This window comes from Castor canadensis, chromosome 4, assembly GCF_047511655.1.
Source record: "Castor canadensis chromosome 4, mCasCan1.hap1v2, whole genome shotgun sequence".
Classification (NCBI taxonomy): Eukaryota; Metazoa; Chordata; class Mammalia; order Rodentia; family Castoridae; genus Castor; species Castor canadensis.
Window position 1 is genome coordinate 167,174,048 of NC_133389.1, and position 15,475 is coordinate 167,189,522.

Consider the following 15,475-nt stretch of genomic DNA (forward strand, 5'->3'; position numbering starts at 1 on the left):
ATCTCTGAGTAGCTAAGATTGCAGGAGTGAGCCACCAGCATCCAGCATATTTTCTTCTTTTTCATATTTAAACAGAAATGATGACCTTTATGATATTTCTCTTATCAATATTTCAACAAGTATCTCCAGGAAATAAGGACATGCCCCCGCCACACACAATCACAATACTCCTCTAATATTATCTTATGCTCAGTTCACATTTAAATTTCTCAAATTGTTTCCAGAAATGTCTTTCTCAGCTGTTTTGTTTAAAATAGGAGTCAGTCAAGGACCACCATGGCATTTAGGTTTTCTTTTTGGGGGAGGATGGGGGGGCTTGATTCATGCCCTAGTCCAAGTCTTTCTTAATTCTCTTTAAATTAGCGTAGATACTGATTCTCCTTGCCATTTTAAAACTGTCTTGTTGAAGAGACCAGTTCACTTTTTCTTTAGAACTACACACCGTCTGGTGTATCTTTCCTGTATTTCCTAGAAAGTAAAAGTTATATCCAAAGTCTTGATTGGATCAGTTTTTCTCTTTAAAAAAATTAAAGCAAAATGCCTTCAATTGCATCCTTTCAGGAGATGCAAAATGTCTGGCTAGCCTACTCCTAGTGATAGTAGGATAAACCGATTGTTTTAAGTGGGGTATTGTGTTTCATTAGAGTTTGCAAAATAGTGATTTTTCTTATTCTACCATTCATTTCACACTTATTAGCTAATTCATAGAGAAGGGCTTTTTGTCAATAACTGGGCTTGGCAACTCTGAAATACAATCTCAACAGGAAATATATATTCTTAGTTTTTACTTTTTTACCTGCTAACAGAGTAATAAATTATAATAATTACCTCTAGTAGTGGCTAATATGTTTTAAAATATTTTTACGATTTTTATTTTTGAAGTATTGCTACTCATATATTTAATATATAAAGTAACCACAGTAATTACTTCTTTTCTTTTTGGTGGTGGTGGTACTGGGGTTTGAACTCAGGACCTCACACTTGCTAGGCAAGTGTGCTCTCACTTTGAGCCACTCCATCAGTTCTTTTTGTGTTGGATATTTTTGAGGCAGGATCTCACGAACTATCTGCCCAAGCTGGCCTCAAGCCATGATCCTCCTGATCTCTGCCTCCTGAGTAGGTACGATTACAGGCATGAGTCACTGGGCACCTGGCAGAAATTATTCCTTTTGGTATTCAATTTGTAAGGCAGTGAAAGTTCCTTTAAGCTGGCTCCAGTGTCCTTTTGAACCGTTCCTTCGCTTTCTATCATTGCAAGGTGTACCAGTTTCATCTTTTTTTTTTAAATTCTTCTTGTCATCTAGAAGCAGCCATTTCTCCAAAGAGACTTGGTAGCTTTTAGTACGAACTGATTTCAGAGAGAGACCATAATCCAGATGTTAGGGTGACAATGTTGCCATCAGGCTGCCTCTTCTAGACCCTTTCAGTGGTCAGATCCACACTATTAAGACAGTCAGATTCACATGGATATTTCCACTTAGAACGGAATCCGGGTCTACAGCCACACCACCCTGAATGCGCCTGGTCTCATCTGATCTAGGAAGCTAAGCAGGGTCAGGCCTGGTTAGTACAGAACAGGCCAGGTTAGTACATTCTGGGAGAACAGAATGAGGGTTTTTACTGAGCTCTTTGCGTCGGCAGTTCTTTATTCTTACATTGAAAGATTTGGATCTTAATGATGTTAACATAATCACTTGCAAATTTAATCCTATAATATGCATACAACAATTTATACACAATAATACAATCATTTCTCTACTAGTAAAGCAGAAAGTATTTTTTTTGGCAGCTAATTTTGTTCCTGAATATAACCCCTAGGGGTACACCATCAAAATACTGCTTGTTTTTTTTTTTTAAAGACAGGATCTTACTATGTATTTCAGGCTGGCCTTGAACTTGAAATACCTTTGCCTCCTGAGAATTTAAATTACAGGTGTGCACCATCCCCTCCCCCCGCCAAAATACTGTCAAATAAAGTCATTTGAAATGGCTCTTTTGTCTGTGTAGTTATGAATACCAGTTGGGTATAAAATTACATTTGCTTATTTCCATTTCTTTTCAATTTTAGGCTTTGTTTTCTTATTCTTTATATAATTATATTTTGAAATTTTATTTAAAATTTTATTTAAAACCTTCCAAAATTCTCCTGCCACCCTTATCACTTCACCTCACTTATTTGCTTTTAAAAACTCTGTGCCAGGTGCAGTGGCTCACTGTAATCCCAGATGTTTGGAAGGTGGAGAGCAGAAGGATGGAGGTTCGAGGCCAGTCCTGGCAAAAAGTTAGCAAGACCCCATCTCAATAAATAAGCTGGGCATGGGGAGTCACCTCTGTAATCTCAAATATTGGGAGGAAAAGGTAGGAAGTCAGAGGTCCAAGGCCAGTCCTGGGCAAAAGCAAGACCCTATCTGAAAAATAGCTAGAGCAAAAAAGGGATGGTGGTTTGGCTCAAGAGGTAGAGTACCTGCCTAGCAAATGTGAGGCACTGAGTTCAAACCCCAGTATCATAAAACCCCCAAACTTTGTAAGTTATGAAATATAACATAAATGTGCAAAGCTAAAATGAACATCTTAGTAAATAACCGTGAACACCTATGTAACACAGGTCAAGAACTAGAAGAAGCCTTGTGTCTTCAGTCATTACCCTTTCCCAAAGGCAACCATTATCCATTCTCTCTGGTGGTACTGGTGTTTGAACTCAGAGCCTTGCACTTGCCTTGTACCTGCCAGGTGGGTGCTCTACCACTCGAACCACTTTTGCATTTTTATTTTGTTTTTCAGATAGGGCCTCCTGCTTTTGCTCAGGCCAGCTTTGGGCCACGATGCTCCTAACTCTGCCTCCCGAGTAGCTGGCATTACAGATATGCACCAGCACAGGTGACTTGTTTTTGAGATAAGGTCTCACCTTTTGTCTGGGCTGGCCATGAACCTTGATCCTCTAATTGCTGCCTCCCCAACAGTCTTTTTTTTGTTGACCATGTTTCTTTGCTTTTCTTTGTGGTTTTATAACATGTATCAGTAACTGTCAGTGGATTCTGGATTTTTCTGTTCTTGGGTGATCATGAATGGTATGATGGTGTATATCCTAAACATTTTTTCTGCTGCACATGAATGTCAGGGGAAGGAGATAAACAGAAAGAGCCTCATGGGGAGGGATGTAAATACTGGGGAATAAATACCCTAACGTCACTCTCATCACCTCCTTCTGATCTCCTTTTAGCTATTCCCATGGTGCTGACCTAACCAGAATCCAGAGGAAGAGGATTTTACTCAAGGTACCATCCTGAAAAGAGGGTGAAGACAAGTGAGGAGTAAATTCTAGCAGTAACAACTTAGAGTGTCCACACCCTTGAATTCCTTCTCCCTCTTTTATTTTTTAATTTTTTTGAAGGACCTCATTTTTAAAATTCATTTATTCACATGTGCTTACATTGTTTGGTCATTTCTCCCCCCTGCCCCCCGCCCTGACCCTCCCCCCTTCTCCCTCTTTTAACAGAAGAAATTATCTGTAGTATAATTGTTATTCTTTTGTAGGTGATCTGTCTTTGACTGTAAACAGTTTTATAAGGTTATAACAAGGTAGAGATTATATATATATATATATATATATATATATATATATATATATATTTTTTTTTTTTTTTTTTTTTGGTACTGGGGCTTGAACTCAGGGTCTTTACCTTGAGCCACTCCACCAGTCCTATTTTTGTGAAGGTTTTTTGATGATAGGGTCTTGTGGAACTGTTTGCCTGGGCTGGCTTTGAACTGCGATCCTACTCTCTGCCTCCTGAGTAGCTGGGAGTACAGGCATGAGCCACTGGCACACAGCAAGAGATTTCTTGTATTTTAATCTCTTTGGGATTCCAAGAGCTTCTTGAATATGCATCTTGATGTCTTTCATTACTTTTGAAATAGACTCGGATGTTATCTCTTTAAATATTGATTCTTTTTCATTTCCTTGCTCCTTTCTTTCTGAGACTCCAAATAAAAATATGTTAAGAGCTTTTGTGGCTTACTTACTATATGGTTCTACCTGATCTTTTATATTTTCCATTCTTTTATCTCTCTATGTTTCATTTTGGATATTTTTCCTTTGAACTATATCCCAATTTACTAATTTTCTTGTCAGCTGTGTAGAATCTTCTGTTGAAACCAAGTATCAGCTTCGAACTCTTTCGAACCAGATGGCATACTCAATCAGAGCAAATGATAAAGAGTTTACCGAATGAACTATTTATAAAGGAATATGGACCTTTGTTCACTCACAGCTGGTCACGGAGGGAGTCAGAGGAATATGTACCTTGACAACTTTCTCCTTTTGGCCTGTGATATACTACAATACTGAATCCAGCCAGAAGCCAGCGAGCAGCAGCTCCTGGTTGATGCAACCCATAGGTTCATAGACATCCACTATTGTATGAGTGCGATGAAGAACTGGGAATGTTAGCTTAATTCTCACTTGTACCTTATCATAAGTGACACACACATCCTTGAATTCAGACATATTCTCATCTGAAATCTAAAACATCATCCAACACCAGTACTCTCAATATACAGTAGCAGGAAAGAGAAATGAGAGAAAAAAAGACTTGCATATCCAGTTACTGTAAACAGAGTGCTCCCAATCCCTGCTTCTGTTTCTTGTCCTGAGACTTAAATTGATCATCACAACTTCCTTATCCCTCTACCCGTTTCATGGTCTTCTTACCTTGGTCAGCACTTTGACTAGATGGGCCTTTTTAACTGGTGGATTGAGTTAAATCCTTATTTCTGAAAGATCTGAGTCTTTCATGTTCCTTGCTTTATTTGGCTTCTAAAGATCTCTATTGACCCAATAATACTGGGAAAGAAAATAGAAAGGGCTCAAGTGAATCCTTTGCTTTCAGTAACAATCTTCTTTGCCTTCATTTTATAGCAGCAACTCGACTTCCCAACCTGATAATTGGAGATAATTACTGTGATTAGTATAGTAACACCTACCTGCCTGTGGGTTCAGTGGTATGAGGAACCCCAACTGAGCAGTAGTGTGACTTTCCAATTCCTTCCTTCCTTCCTTCCTTCCTTCTCCCCTCCTTCCCTCCATTCCTTTCTTTTTTCCTTCCTTTTCAGTGGTACTGGGGATGGAACCCAGGGTCTTGCACATGCTAGGCAAATGTTCTACCACTGAACTACTACCTAGCCTCAGCTTCTAATTCAACATTAGTATGACTGCGGTGAAAGCAGTCCTTCCTTAGCCCATAGGACCCTGAAAATTCGTTAGTCAACATGCAGAAGCAAGAATTCTATTAGAGATTTTGAGTATAATAATGACAGGGGCCTCTCTGACTCTCACTCCTTGCTTCTTTATCCTTGAGGATGAAGAAAGCATTCTGTAATTCACTAATGAAGTGCCAAAATTGCCTAATCATTATAGAAGGGAGGGCAAATTCATATCCTGAATATAAATCACTGCCCCCTTCCATGGTGAAAGTAATTCAGAGTGACAATGTGTTACCAGTTTACTGGTATGTCATATTAGGAGCTCAATATTGTCCTCTGCTGTTGGCAAATTAATAAGTCTTCCTATCATATTCCATCTACATCTGTCTATCTTCAGATTTCTCTGTTTCATAAGGACACCAGCCACTTTGGATTAAGGTCCACCCTCATATTAACTAATAATGTCTGTAACAACTCCATTTCAAATAAGGCCGAATTCTGAGGTATTGGAGATTAGGATTTCAACATATGAATTTTGGGGAGACAGAATTCAACCCATAACAGTTGCCAAGGGTCTGAACTCATCTTTCAAAACATCTCTTATTAGTGTCCCCTTTCTTTCTCACTCAGGTCCTGTGTGGCACACTCTGTCATTTCTAAACAGTTTCCACCCTTTTCCTGATTCCTAGCCCATCCTGTGCAGAAATGTGAGACCAAACTAAGCACAACTTTCTCTGCTTTTCCTTGTTCAAAACCCTTTAGTGGCTCCTCACTGTCAATCAGTTATGACTCAAATCATATAGCCTGGTCCTCTGTGATAAAAACAAAACCTTTTTAAAAGCTCCCATTTTTTATTTTATTCATATGTGCATACAATGTTTGGATCATTTCTCCCCCCCTCCCCCCGGCCCCTCCCTTACCCCCCCAACCCCTCGCTACCAGGCAGAGAGTATTTTGCCCTTATCTCTAATTTTGTTGAAGAGAGAGTATAAGCAGTAATAGGAAGGACCAAAGGTTTTTGCTAGTTGAGATAAAGATAGCTATACAGGGAGTTTACTCGCATTGCTTTCCCGTACATGTGTGTTTCCTTCTAAGTTAATTTTTCTCGAATTAACCTTTTCTCTAGCTCCTGGTCCCTTTCTCCTGTTGGCCTTAGTCACTTGAAAGTATCTGCATTAGTTTCTCTGCGTTAAGGGCAACAAATGCTATCTAATTTTTTGGGTGTCTTACCTGTCCTCATACCTCCCTTGTGTGCTTTTGCTTTTATCATGTGCTCATAGTCCAATCCCCTTGTGTTTGCCCTTGATCTAATGTCCACATATGAGGGAGAACATACGATTTTTGGTCTTTTGGGCCAGGCTAACCTCACTCAGAATGATGTTCTCCAGTTCCATCCATTTACCAGCGAATGATAACATTTCGGTCTTCTTCATGGCTGCATAAAATTCCATTGTGTATAGATACCACATTTTCTTGATCCATTCGTCAGTGGTGGGGCATCTTGGCTGTTTCCATAACTTGGCTATTGTGAATAGTGCCGCAATAAACATGGGTGTGCAGGTGCCTCTGGAGTAACCTGTGTCACAGTCTTTTGGGTATATCCCCAAGAGTGGTATTGCTGGATCATAAGGTAGATCTATGTTTAGATTTTTAAGAAGCCTCCAAATTTTTTTCCAGAGTGGTTGTACTAGTCTACATTCCCACCAACAGTGTAAGAGGGTTCCTTTTTCCCCAAATCCTCGTCAACACCTGTTGTTGGTGGTGTTGCTGATGATGGCTATTCTAACAGGGGTGAGGTGGAATCTTAGTGTGGTTTTAATTTGCATTTCCTTTATTGCTGGGAATGGTGAAGTTCCCATTTTTTAAAAGCTCCCATCTTTTTTACCTACTCACTCTATCCCAGAATTACCAGACTCTTTAACTTCCCATATAGGCTTCATGTTTCCATCCTCTGCCACTTGCTTTAGGGGTGGAAGAGTTAGGAGGACCAGGGAATGAACCACAGAGAATTCAGATTTTTAGGATAAGATTAACAAGATGGGTACAGGGCACTTATATGTAGAAAGAATTGCATACAAGATCCCAGGAGCATATGCCAGCTGGGCACATTCTGGGAAACACAATTAGGACTGCAAATTTCTGGGTGAAAGATGGCAGAATGAGTGAAAAACACTGTAGCACAGACAAGAACTTGGTTGCTCTGTGGGCCAGATGAATTTCTTGGACATTTCCCTATTAACAGATGTTTAGAAAAAAAAACCTTATAACCAAACCCCATGGCAGTGAACACTGTCTTCTTCAAAAGCGTATCCCCAGGGTCTAGAAGAGTATATAGCACATAGTAGGCTTAGTTTGGGTTGACCCAAAAGAAGATAAGAAGTTGGGTTTAACAAGGGAGGGGTGAGGATAGGTAAGACACCTAAAAAATTAGCTAGCATTTGTTGCCCTTAACGCAGAGAAATAAAGCGGATACCTTAAAAGCAACTGAGGCCAATAGGAAAAGGGGACCAGGAACTAGACAAAAGGTTAGATCAAAAGAATTAACCTAGAAGGTAACACACACCCACAGGAAATCAATGTGAGTCAACTCCCTGTATAGCTATCCTTAACTCAACCAGCAAAAACCCTTGTTCCTTCCTATTATTGCTTATACTCTCTCTTCAACAAAATTAGAGATAAGGGCAAAATAGTTTCTGCTGGGTATTGAGGGGGTGGGGGGGAGAGGGAGGGGGTGGAGTGGGTGGTAAGGGAGGGGGTGGGGGCAGGGGGGAGAAATGACCCAAGCCTTGTATGCACATATGAATAATAAAAGAAAAAAAAAAGAAGTTGGGTTTAGATAGTTTGCATGTGGGATGAGCCCAGAAATCACAAGTGAGAGACTGGAAAAGTCAATAATATTAATGAAATTAATATTATTTTATATTTTATATTAATTATATTAAGTGCGTTGTCAAACAGGTTACCATTGTGGCCCACTGGACTGAGTATCCCTGGGGTCACTCTGAAGAATTATACTGAATATTCCTTGGAATTGTCCACTGAGAGTTAGAGGAGTCTGGGATATTTTTGTACTACGTTCAGTCCTTCACTGGTTGGGAGTTTTCTCTGGGACATTAAATCCTAGGTACTTCAGGACTGTCTGGAGCACAGGACGCTTGAGTGGGAAAAGTGTTAAAAAGTACAGGAACTATATCTGCAGCTGTGGGTAGAAGGAGTAGCTATGGGGCAGAGCATCCACTGTATTCGCTCCCTGCAGATATCTGAATGAAACTATGATATGTATGGCTTACTTCCCTGATTACTCTTAAAGGTCTCTGAAGGCAAGAACAAACATTCACAAAGGCCATGCACTATAAACCATAGGGTTACATAAATGTTTGAGAATGAATGAGGAAGAAAGGTTTAAAAAATAAATATGGATGAGTGGCAGTGGTTAATTGACTTGCTGAGAAAAACAAACAAAACACATATGGCTGGTCTATTGAGTTTAGCTCTGTATTTGAACATAGATGGTAGAGGAGAAAGGCAAAGCACAGTGGCATGGCTGAGAACCTGTGTTACCAAGAAGTAGTCATTAGTCACAATTCTCTGGGATTCTCAGTTGCAAGATATGGTGTGGCCCTATCTTGGTTCCTCAGAGCAACCCAACCTTGATACCTGCCCATTTGCTTACCCCTGTATCCCATGAGTGAGGAGAATAAAGCTCTGCAAACAGAAAATTCTGGGTTTTACTTGGACTAAGAATGGGTGGTCAGGTTTCCCATTCTGTTTTAAGATTTTAAGCTATTAGAAATGCACAAGCAGGAGCCATCAAAATTTTAATATTATTTGATCCCAGCACGATGATGTTGGGACAGCCCTGGTTGGGGCTCTAATGCTAAAGGTGGAGACCCTCGTAAAACAGCAGAGTCCAGGACTGTCTGGATTGGGAAATGGAAAGAATGACTGGAGGCAAATATGGTGTACCCTTTCTATAATATGAAAGGTTGGATAACCAGATCACACAGCATGTTGGGGTGTGGGTGGAAAAGGCTGCCATTCCAGCTGTGGTCTGCATCACTTTCTGCACTTCAGGAATGGCCAATGGAAGGAAAATAAGACAGAAACAGCCTTCTACCATCACTCAGAGGTGTGCATTCCTCATCCCCACCTCTTTTTCTTCAGAGCCTCTGGTCAAGTGCAAACCCTACCTACTGTGCCTCAAAACAAGCTCACAGAAAGTGTTTGCATGAAAGTCCACTTTAATGATCCAGATTTGGGTCATCCAAGAATTGCCCCTTGGGAAGGCAATGGGGATGGCACTGGGGAAGGAAGACCCCACATGTGGTCTCAATCAGCGACAAGATTGCGGCCCACAGTGGGGAATGGCCCAAAGAAACCCTAAAAGAGAAGAAACAAGGGTTTTGGAGTCAGAACATAGAGAGGTAGCCCTTCTTGACTTGTGCTCCTTCCCCAAACAGTTCACTAACTGCCCGATTTGCCTAAGTTTTTCACGCAGTGACTCAGCCCACCGATTGATAGCCAGATCCTGGACTCCCACACATAGTTCCTCCTCCCACTGTGATTTTTCTGAAGGCTGGGGGTTGAAGAAGAATAGCAGCAACTTGTTTGGATTCTCCGCACATACCCCTCGCCCACCCCCTGGAAGCACCATGCACCAAGGCAACCAGTCCTCCACAGGTAGGACTGTCACTTAGCTCTGATTATGTTGCCCAGCAACCAATTCAGGTTTACAAAGCCCAGCTGCCATGTTATGGGAACAGGAGCCTGTTTTCCTGAGAAGCATGACGGGATGGAACCCCCTGAGGTACAAGCTGCCTCTAGATAGAGGGCATGGCCAGTGGTGGTAGAGGGCTCAACTTCACTGCCTCTACCCAAGTCCAAGCCAACTCCACTCCCTGGACCAGGATGGCTGGGTCTTTGTAGCCTCTCAGTTTTCAGTCTGGATTTTCCCACTATCTAGTCATCAACATTGCTTTGGTGGCCTTTTAAAATTGTACATGATGTTATGACATTCCCTTCTTTAAAATATCCCAGGTAACTTCTCACTGCACTTAGGATAAAATCCAAACCTTCTACTGCATGGTAAGTCCTGGGCCTACTTTTCCAACCTCATCTTCTGTTCCTGGCTTTTCTGTCTGTTCCTCTAGTAGGGACTGGGATTTGAACTCAGGGTTTTATGCTTGCAAAGCAGGCACTCTACTGCTTCAGCTACACCTCCAGCCCAATTAGTCCTGGTTATTTTGGATATGGAGTCTTGGGAACTATTTTCCCTGGCTGGCCTCAAACCACGATCCTCCAAATCTCAGCCTCGTAAGTGGCTAAGATTAAGGTGTGAGCCACCACCAATGTCCAGCTGGGATTCTTTTGCAGGCGGAAGAGCTGGAAATCAGAAGACCTGCATCTTGTCTTGTCTTTGCCATGAAAAGTATGGCAGCCTTGTATAAATCCCATGACTATCCTGGGCCCGAATTTCTCACCTATAAAGATAGATGGGAGTATTAGGTGGGTGGTTTCTAATCTGGATTCTAGAGTTTAAAGATTCCAGAGAAGCCTCCAAGCCTTGTTCAGGTGACCTGCTCAGGTCACAGAAGAAAGCAAGACAGAGGCTAGAGTGAGGCTTCTGGGCTGTTCTCCCATTCATCCAAGGGAGCTTTCCTAGCAGTTGCCATGCACAAGGGAGTATGAAATTATTTAATTTTGAGAACTCTGCAGTTTTCAATTCCTGTTTTAAGCTCAAAGCTGATGCCTGATCTTGTAGTTCATTTCTTCATTAGAGGTTCCCAGCACTTGCCTCACGCCCTGCCCCTTTCCTCTCATATGGATATCTATACATCATCTGTGAGAGTTACAGGAAGCAGGGCTACCCTTTGACTGAGAAAAGTGAGCTTTTTCTCCCCCCAGAATTCCTTCTTTCATTCATACCTGCCTCCCTCATTTAAACATGTCCTCGGGGATTCCAACATCCCTGGAAAAAAGTGAGTTTCTCACCTTGACAGGTTTGGTCACCTCTTGTTTCAAGGTCTTGGAAACTACTCTGGAGATAAAGCACTGATCCCTGTTCATCTTGACTGTTGGGGTCTGTGAGGAGGGAATTCAGGAATCAGGAAGGAGGCAAGAAAGGTTGAGAGGCCCCAGAGGGAAAGCTATGGGATACAAAGTCAGGGATTCATAATTCTTGGGAAGACATGTAAGTCTCACCTTGGGGAATAAGAGTTGAAGTTTCTCCTCTTGCTTATCCCTAGAAGAGACAGGAATGACAAGTGGAGCCTAGACTTGCTAACACCTACCTTTCCCCTCCCTTTTCAGATATAACTAGTATAGCTAGGAATTGTTCCTTACTGATCCCAGGAAGGACTTTTGAAGCAGAGAGCTCCTGGGGGCTCCTACTTGCAGTTTCACTATCCAGTCCTGCCATGTTCTGTCTTTCTGTCTGCCAGATATCATGGGCTAATCACAGGCCTCACACACCTCATTCCAGTGGTTTCAGTGGGGAAAATTGCCTTCCCATCCTTCAGGCATGGATCTTGGGGGTGGAGTCTGCTGATGTACTCCATCTTCTCAGTCATCATATGCTGGGTGATGTCATCCTTCCAGAACAGACCTGCAGGATGGAAGGATGGGTAAGTTGACACCTGGGACACTTTGACCTGCTCCAGGGACCAATGTGACCTGTTTACACATAGAGTGTGGAGAGAGTGAAATGAGATGGTAAACATATGAACATTGCTTAGCACAGTGGTTGGTGTGTCATATTTAATGACTCTCATTATTCATTTGATGCAAAGGTGAGAATTAAATGAGGTTAGGGATGCAAAGAGTGCTTAAAAATTCTGAGACAGCGATTTTCAAGCTTCAGTGTACATCCGTGTATCTTGCAAGGCTTGTTAAAATGAAATCACTAGTTCCTACACCCAGAGGTTCTTTCCTTTTTTTCTTTTTACTTTTTGAGACAGGGTCTCGCTATGTAGCTCAGGTTGACCTCAAACTTGTTGTGTAGCCCAAGCCAACCTCAAATTCATGATCCTTCTGCCTCAGCCTCCCAAGTGCTAAGATTATAGGCTCATATTTAGAATTTCTGACTCAGTAGGTCTGGGTGAAGACCAAGAACGAATATTTCTGACAAGTTGCTGTTGATGTTGGTGTTGTTAGTCTAGGATGCGCTTTGAGAACTACTTTTCTATGCCATTTTACACTTATTAGGCATTAATAGTAGTAATATAAACTCAAGGCAGATTTTCTATCTTACCTCCCCCATTCACAAAAGTTTGCTCTAAGGAGCTATCTGCCTCCAGTGGACTGACTTCCTTTTCCTGTTTGATATACAGTTTTCCCTGCTTCCTATGTAGAGGTTGAGGCATGTGTGTATTCTTCTGGCTGAGCACATAAGGAGTCCTGGCTCCGGAAAAACTCAGATAGTGTTGGGGGTTGGGAACCAGTCCCAAGGAATTGTATGCTGGCCTCCTTGGTGTTTAAGTGCAAACAGTCCATTCATCTAGACTCCACCTCCACTCTTGTCTTGTCCCCTTCTCCACTGAGGGGAACATGGCAAGGAAGTTTCAGAGACATCTGGGGAAGAGAAAACTTATCCTCAGTTTAGATAGTCTCTCACTGCCCTCCCTTATATCTAGCCAGACACCAATGTCTGTTCTCCAGCTTCTACTCACCTTGGGGTACAATCTGATGGAGTACAAGTTGTAAGTGCCGGAAGATTGGAGCAGTAAATCCCTGGAGGGGCCAGAGCTGCTGAACTCCAACTTGGCCCTGGCCATCTAAGGGCAAAAGAGGGTATCAGCGAAGACCTTGGCCAGAGCCTTCCAAATCTCAATTGAAGAGAAGCTGCTAGGTGCCCTCCACTGTTATTCCTGAGCCAGGCCCTTTCCCTGTGTTCAAGTCCTCCTTTTGTCATTTTTTCCTTCCTCCACCATCACCAGCCCTGTTCTTGAGTCCCTGGGCCTCATTCATCCTCACTACCAACTTCCAGGTAAGAGCCAAGTTTACAGACAGAACACAGGCCACGGAGGTTCAGGCGTGCAAAGGCTCAGAATGATACCCATGTGGGATGGATAATCAGATGGACAGGCTGGCACGGGGAAGAAGGTGGGCTATATCTTAGGGAAGACTTTGAAGTCAGGAGGGATTAGGAAGGAGACCCGGAATCCTTAGAAAGAGAAAGTACCATCTCCCTCAGTATTTTCAGAGGACTGGGTCCAAGACCACCCCCCATTCCAAAATCTGTGGACGTTCAAGGCTCTTATATTAAATGGCTTAGTATTTGTGTATCATGTGCAAACGTCCTCCTGTATACTTTAAATCATCTCTCAATTACTTATAATGTCGAATACAATTTAAATAGTTGCTTTACTGTATTGTTTAGGGAATCATGACAAGAAAAAAGTCTTTACATGTTCAGTACAGACACATTTTTCCCCAAATAGTTTAGATTCAGTTGGTTGAATTTGAAGATACAGACCTCGCTCCTGCAGAACCTGTGGAGATACAGGGCTGACTATTGGTACCTATTAGGCTCGAGGATCTGAATCCTTTTCCTGAAAGTCACAGTTTGCCCAGCTGCGCATAGGGGAAGGGGAGGTGTGAGAGAAGGCAGTTCTTAATGCTAAGCATACCTTAATTCTTTCAGATATACGGGGTAGGGCTGATGGAGAGTTCTTTCTCTCTCTTCCTCCCTTTCTTTAAGTAATATTACCATGAGTCATTCTGGACATTTTTTTCCCTTGAGACAGGGTCTGGCCCTGTCTGGCCTCAAACTTGCGATTTTCCTGCTTCCACCTCCTGAGTGCTGGGATTACAGGCACAGGCAAGCCGGGCAGGTGTTTTTTGTTTGTCTCCTCCCCCGCCCCCGCCCCGCACGCCCACACTAGGGTTTGAACTCCGAGCTTTGCGCTTGCTGGGCAAGAGCTCTAAGGCTACAGCCCCTGGACACGTTTTAAGAAAGGGGAATTCTTCTCCCCAGTCAAGTGGATGTTTAACACCAATTCCCTGGCCTCAGAAGGAGTTAAACTCCAGCACCCTACTGAGAAGGAACAGAGCTTGGGGAAGGTCAGACAGTTCTGAGCGCCTCTCGCAGAGCCGTGACGCGGCCTCGCTGGACTGACGCTGTCCATGGTGCTGAGCGGTGGCTTCCGAAGCCGGGCGTGGCCGCGGCTGTGGGCGGTAAAGGCGGCAAAAGGCACCTCCGCAAGCCTTGGCGGTCCCACCCCACCACATTCCGCGCACTCCCACCGGTCTCCTCCCACAGTGCCTTGCGAATCCTCTGCAATGGTCTCTAAACCCTAGAGTCGGGAGGGGACAGTGGGCGTCAGAGTAGGCGCTGGCGGAGCTCGGGTCCCCACCCGGTGTGCGCAGCGGTCGTGAGTCTGCGCAGTCTCCGAGTATTAAGTGAGTCAGCGCTGGGCCTACCCAGATGACCCGGGGGGGGGGGGAGAGACAGAGAGGAGAGAGAGAGACAGAGAGACAGAGAGAGACAGAGACAGAGACAGAGAGAGAAAGAGAGAGACAGTGAGAGAGAGAGAGACGGTTCCTTTCCCTCTGTATCCCATCCTCTTTTACCCTAGTTCAGACTTCCCCTCTTTATTGGAAATTGGATCTCAGCCACCAGGCTCTGTGGCTGTAAGATTTAGTTTTGGTTCGGCTCTCGGCCCCGCTTGGGGCCAGGACCCTTGGACCCGAAGACTTGTGATTCTGGTCCCTTCCTATCCCTAGCCCTGGTCATCTCGTCTCTGGTTTGTACTCTGCCCATCTGTCTTCCCAACCACCCCACCCCCTATCTTCCCCCGCGCTCGCTCACCTGAAGTCTCGACCATATACCCTAGCCCACCCCCACCAATCCCATGTCACTTTCCACGAGACGCCTCCTCGTGCCCCCCAAACGCATTGTTTTCCTCCCGAGTTTCCTAACCTTGAGGCCCCTGCCCCTCGCTTTTCAGAGTTGCTCTCTGGCCCTGCCCGCACCCCCCACCCCAGGTTTCCTCCTGACCGTGGGCACTAATGTCGCTGCAGCCCCCTGGATGGCTGTTCAGCAGCAAGAAGCAGACAAGCAGACGGAGCCCTCCGGAGCCCACAGGCCACAGCGGGCGCGGCATCCTCCCGGGATCGATAGGCGCCTTCGCTCTCCCGTCTAAGTCGCAGTGAAAGTAGCGACAGCGGCCAAAGAGGCTGTGCCGGGCTGTTGCATCCCACCGGCTAGCGACGCGGGATCTGCACAGCCGTCCTCGGCATCTCGGCCAATCGCGAGCGGGCGCTGCCTCTGCAGTCT

The 15,475-nt window shown here is 43.9% G+C and overlaps 1 protein-coding gene across 2 annotated transcripts; it reads right to left on the minus strand.

The window, feature by feature from the left end:
- Window positions 1–9,422: 9,422 nt before the first annotated feature.
- Window positions 9,423–15,475, minus strand: Resp18 (regulated endocrine specific protein 18). Of its 2 annotated transcripts, XM_074071782.1 has the most exons (7): window positions 15,197–15,475; window positions 14,553–14,615; window positions 12,867–12,971; window positions 11,671–11,803; window positions 11,401–11,440; window positions 11,191–11,280; window positions 9,423–9,579 (listed from the first exon to the last, which is right to left on the minus strand). In XM_074071782.1, the coding sequence occupies exons 1-7, from the start codon at window positions 15,300–15,302 to the stop codon at window positions 9,529–9,531; spliced, it is 588 nt and encodes a 195-aa protein (XP_073927883.1). In that variant the 5' UTR covers window positions 15,303–15,475; the 3' UTR covers window positions 9,423–9,528. The 2 variants fall into 2 exon arrangements, with proteins under 2 accessions (XP_073927883.1, XP_020027513.1); XM_020171924.2 differs by lacking the exon at window positions 14,553–14,615 and having other exon boundaries at window positions 15,197–15,454.